Below are 5720 nucleotides of genomic sequence, written 5' to 3'. Positions count from 1 at the left end.
TAAAAGCTTGTTCATTGTTATACCATCAGAGTTGATGAAATCCACATCCTCCTTAGGCAGCCCACACTTATGTAGCAAACGAAGCATCTGCTCCATAACAATGCTTACCTGTAGTAACAATGTATAATATACAATCAAAAAGTGAGGAAACAAACAAACCATCTCAACAAGGAACTGATAAGATGGTCAAATGCATCCAAAGTAGAAAACAGCAAAGCAGCGGTAATGCATTTCATTTAAATGCTTACAACCCCCAAGTATATAGAACTAACAAAACTTCCTTGTATGCTAATAGACTTCAGTGAGTAGCAAAACCACATTTTACAGGACACTGTTTTATCTTCATCCTTTCTTCTTTTTTTGGTGAACTAGTGTGAACACCGTGCTTTGCACGGCATATATTTTTTTTCCGCTACAGTAATCCCGGTTTTTAATTGCTTCGGTAATTTTTTGAATTGCTAAAGTATCTCACCTCTGCTGCAGTATTCACGTGTGGTACAGTAATATTTTTCAAAGAACCCAGTGCCCAGTTTCATGTTTGCTACAGTAATAATGCTACTGTGGTATCTACTGTAGCATGAATAGTGAACATTGGGTTCTCCCATTTGTATAGAGGAGTAGAAGAGTAGGAGGGAGCGAAGCTCCAGCAACACTACTACCATATCAATAAGAGATTTTTCTTGCAACCCCGAAAAGAACATAGTACATATAACAGCAGTTCAACTTTACAAGCTAAATAGTTAATTCTCACAAAAATAGAGTAAATGAAGTTCTGACATAAAAAAAAGCATAGTGCTGTGCTTCAGTGCTTGACCCCCACGCCTAGTCGCCTTTGTTATTTATGATGATCATTCATATTTTAATTACCTTTGTATGTGTTTGTTACATGTCCTAACTCATAACATTATATTAAAAGCATACGTATTTACCTTGCTATCAACTTTCAAAACTGGCTTATTCCCCATGTAAAGTGCACCCATCAGCTGCAATAGTGGGATCTCCAGAGGAAAGTTAAAGGGAGTAATAATTGCAACCTGTGAGAACAAAAACAAACATCGATGTTTTAGTTTCTCTAGCACAGACACGAGTAAAATAAGAGTTTCCAGGATGTATAACAAAGTTACACTACATTATTAATAATTACTATTATGCAAGTTTTCTAATTTACCTCGCAACCAGAATATATTTTAGTCATTATTTCGCGATAAGTGCCAAATAGTGTCTTTTCCAATGTTAATGAACTCGAACTAAATTGGAAAAAATGATGACCAGAAGGCAATAACCTACTAGTGAACTAAGCGTCATATGCTTGAAGGAGCTGATACCTTCTGGAACATGGGTTTCACATATTTCATAGACTTAGTTGGTGAATATTTTTCACAACCATATCGTGAAGTATAACGTCAATAAAATTTAGATGAGAGTTTGGCTACATTATTCTGATTCCTCTTTTATAGAGCTGAACAATTTCTATTGTTCAACGGAGCATCAAAATAGTTATTTTTAATCTTACTATATTCCCTAATATACCTATCTTACCCTCTTCTATACTCTTTTTAGTTTTTACTTTTAGTAGACTACAATTATCTAATCCAATTATCCGAGTTGGAATCCAACATGACCGAAATAATTTAGTTTCAGCTCCAAATCAGAAATTACATAAAACCTCAATGACATTCCTCTGGGTAAGTTAACCGTGTAATTCGCAAAGAACAATACTACATTCTACAACATAAGTCAATAGACCCATAGCATGGCATCATGTGATTCCTTATCAGAGAACTAATTTCCTCTGAGACTTCTCCACCCTCAAAATGGAAGGAGAAAAAGGCGTCCTGAAAGATGCTATTGAATTACTGCATGCATGTGGGGCAAGCACATAAATAGAATTTATCTTACAAGATGGATCCCACAATTTCTAGGTATACCATGACATATTTCTCACAGACTGCAATCTTTGAACACATAATAGCTTTTTGTCATCTATCCCAATCAGGACTCATCCAAAAGCTAATTCTTTATTGCCAAGAAAACCCATGCATATTTAACATTTTATGCCAATTTAATGAACATATTAGCTTTAAGCGCTTAACAAAGTAAAGACTTACAGGACCATAAGGCCAGCGATAGCCATTACTCTGCTGTCCAAGATGGTTGCCAGGAACTGCAAATGACCGTGCCAGGAAGCGAACCTACAGATCAGAGATGAAAACTATAAGATAGGTGAAATGTAAGACTAAGCAAAGTTCAATAAACAAATACACATTTCTTACATATGAAATGTATTACCTCTTTAACCACGAATAAATAACTGAACTTAGAGTTCTCATACAAGCCCCATTATTTTTGCTCAACCTTTTTATCTTTCTAGGTAGGACCATAGGAGGGATGCTTGCATCAGAGGCCTATGCAACTCCAAGCTGTTTATGACTTACCATGTCAAATCAGAATGATATCGACATTAAGTTACTATCGACTTCAGAAACCAGTTACTGTATCTTCTTAAACATACATGAATATTTGGTATTTCTTAATGCTAAATGCTTATATGGATTATTTGGTCCTTTCAAGAATGTTAAGCCCCCAATTGAAAAGGGGGATAAGAAGGTATAAATATTGCTACACTTCTTCAACACGTCAAATACCCTAATTTTATTTGATACTAATTTGAACATTTTAAAACAAGACCGCTCTTATGCCTGAAATTTGGTTGCAAAAAAAATTAATAAAAAAAAGCTCATGACCAACATTTTTCCTCCAATTATTCCTTATATTTCCTTTAATATGCAAAAAGCCACACATAAATGCTACTAGGTAAGGTGCCATCAAATACATATTTGACATTATTTGTAGGTGACACGAACTATTGCACTGAAAAAATGGTTATAGGCATATTCAACTTTTCACTGCCTAGAAATTTAATAAAGTAACATTGGTATGCAATACTGCTGCAATGCAAATACAAATACTCAGAAAGAATTTGCTAGCCTGCCACTTGATTATGCAATATTTGAAGTCCTAAGTTGGACACGTAATACCCAATAGAACTGCCAAAATGAAAAGTGCATAAATGGTTCATTAAGAACTCTTCTTAGCACAGTGTTAATGGCACCAAATTTCTTGACCACATTTAAGAAGATCAACTATGATAATTTCAAGCAGCGTAGAAGCAGCAGGTCCGTACCTGGTCTCCAGAAAAATTTTCCAGGAATTTTCGTGTAACTTGGACCTCACCAAGAGCTTGAGTATAACTCTTTGGAGAAACTCTCTGAATAAGCCTTGAGAAGAATTTTTCAACCTGGTATTTGTACACATGGTTGAGTATTGTAACATAGAGGACATAGAAATAAGGTGATACAAAAATATAACAGGCATATTCTTCTGAGAAGGCTAAAAACGCCTTTTGTTTGAACATAGCATGAAAAAATTAAAATTTTCTGAAGAAATATGGCACCTCGGGTTGTCCAAGCATATGAGCCGCTTTTGCAGATATCTCTCCAAACATAAGATATCTGTAAAATATTATTTATCAGCCGTGATTTTCAAGAAAGAATTTCTGTAGAAAGTAGAAACAACCAATAAGATATTAACCAATATTAAATCACAACCTAATTAGAACAGATTATGAGTCTATGACATAGATGAAAGTCAAGATTTGACCTTGGCAAGTCATTAAAAGTAACATGTTCAACTGACCACATTACATAACATGCTCTAAGCTCAGGAATTCTGATGACAGAGGTGCTTCAGAGCCAATAATCTTTCATATGTTTGCCAACCCAATTATACAATGCATCTCATAATGTTATTTGACTACACAGCCTGAGGAGCAATTCCATATACAGGATTGAGACAAAGAATGTAAGAATAATGATGTTGCATATAGATGAACTTGTATCAACAAAATAACAACATAAATCCATAAGCATTACCATGTAGATTCAAAAGAAAACCAAATACACATGTCATAGTAAAATAATGAGAAAGCGTATATATGTCCCAAGATTTATTATGACGCTTGACAGGCAACATAAGCAAATATCTAATCCGAACATTATGCAGAAGCAGTTGGAAATCCTATGAGAATAAGCCAAAGGTCATATTACTTTATCCATGGAAACTTCATGTTTGCAATTCAATCGAAAGATTAATATTGTCCTGCATAATCTACAAAGCTTGTACATCAAAGCGAAAATGTTTTGTGATTTTTTATGCATCAAGCTGTAATAAAATGTCTAAATTTTAATAGAATTTAAAACTCCAAAGACCTTGAACTTTTCTCCCCAATCAAGATAGGTCTTTTTGGTTCTCTGTCTTTAAGCTCTAGATGATGGTTCTCATTAGCATGGTAACCATTCATTTTCCATTAACAGCTAAAAATGTGCATCTCAAGATTTCTTATATTTATGCTATTAGGATGTCACAGACTCACACAAACTCACAGGTTCAAATATGAAGATCTGAAACGAATACACATCATGCACATTCTCACTAACTTTATGCTTGCATACATAAAGATACGGAAAGGAAGGATAAAAACTTGGAAAATTTTGATAGAACTTCCGTATTGAATTAATGGTCGTTGCAAGACTGTGATAACCCATGTAAGTCTAAGGATATAAGCTTACTAGTTATCATCTAAAAGAAAATATGAACATGTTTCAGTTGGTTTGAGAACAAATATTAACTATAAGCAAATATCGTTAGTAGAAAATATTCAATGTGTAACCTCTGTTTCCAAGGGGACACTTCCAATTTCAAACATTTTTTATTCGGTCTAAAACTTTTGTTTTGACTGTGAGAACAAGACTTTACCATCAATTTTCAATTTGATGACCTATAGAGATTGTGCAATCAATAATATAATAATTCTCCCCTTGTGCCAGTGAATATGCACGCATATGTAATGTTCAATGAAACATGCCTAAAAATTTTGTAGCAGTGTACATATTTATCCTTGAAAGTCTCATATGCATGGTTTTGACAAGAATAAAGAGAACAAACCTTTCTGGGGATCTGAGTGGGTTATGCAGCCCATGTTTTGGACAGCTAGACAAGCTCTCTACAAATGGCTGCAGATAAGTATGATAATAGTTAGAATTCCCCAAAACAAAGAAAAATGAACACAGATCATAGTTTGAAGTGCCAACTTATTTTTCAAGGACCACATAAAACGGAAAAAAAGTACTGAAAATTAATTTTAATCTTTTCATAGAGTTAACTTATATAGCTAAGGAACCATTTGCTGCATGTCATGTACCTTTATTTCTGCTTCCTGAACTTCTGCAACGTTGATGAACGGAAAGGAAGGATAAAAACTTGGAAAATTTTGATAGAACTTCCGTATTGAATTAATGGTCGTTGCAAGACTGTGATAACCCATGTAAGTCTAAGGATATAAGCTTACTAGTTATCATCTAAAAGAAAATATGAACATGTTTCAGTTGGTTTGAGAACAAATATTAACTATAAGCAAATATCGTTAGTAGAAAATATTCAATGTGTAACCTCTGTTTCCAAGGGGACACTTCCAATTTCAAACATTTTTTATTCGGTCTAAAACTTTTGTTTTGACTGTGAGAACAAGACTTTACCATCAATTTTCAATTTGATGACCTATAGAGATTGTGCAATCAATAATATAATAATTCTCCCCTTGTGCCAGTGAATATGCACGCATATGTAATGTTCAATGAAACATGCCTAAAAATTTTGTAGCA

The 5720-nt window shown here is 34.1% G+C and overlaps 1 protein-coding gene across 1 annotated transcript; it reads right to left on the bottom strand.

The window, feature by feature from the left end:
* Positions 1 to 3: 3 nt before the first annotated feature.
* LOC109828300 (probable aldehyde dehydrogenase) lies at positions 4 to 5383 on the bottom strand (the record flags this gene model as incomplete). The annotated part of the gene is made up of 7 exons (XM_020395328.1): positions 5261 to 5383; positions 5005 to 5072; positions 3455 to 3512; positions 3185 to 3298; positions 2109 to 2192; positions 930 to 1034; positions 4 to 108 (listed from the first exon to the last, which is right to left on the bottom strand). Coding segments are annotated over exons 1-7 (657 nt in total), but the record flags the coding sequence as incomplete, so codon positions are not given.
* Between the last annotated feature and the right edge of the window lie 337 nt (positions 5384 to 5720).

Source organism: Asparagus officinalis, unplaced genomic scaffold, assembly GCF_001876935.1.
Source record: "Asparagus officinalis unplaced genomic scaffold, Aspof.V1 AsparagusV1_Un983, whole genome shotgun sequence".
NCBI lineage: Eukaryota > Viridiplantae > Streptophyta > Magnoliopsida > Asparagales > Asparagaceae > Asparagus > Asparagus officinalis.
This window is presented reverse-complemented; position numbering and strand designations above follow the sequence as displayed.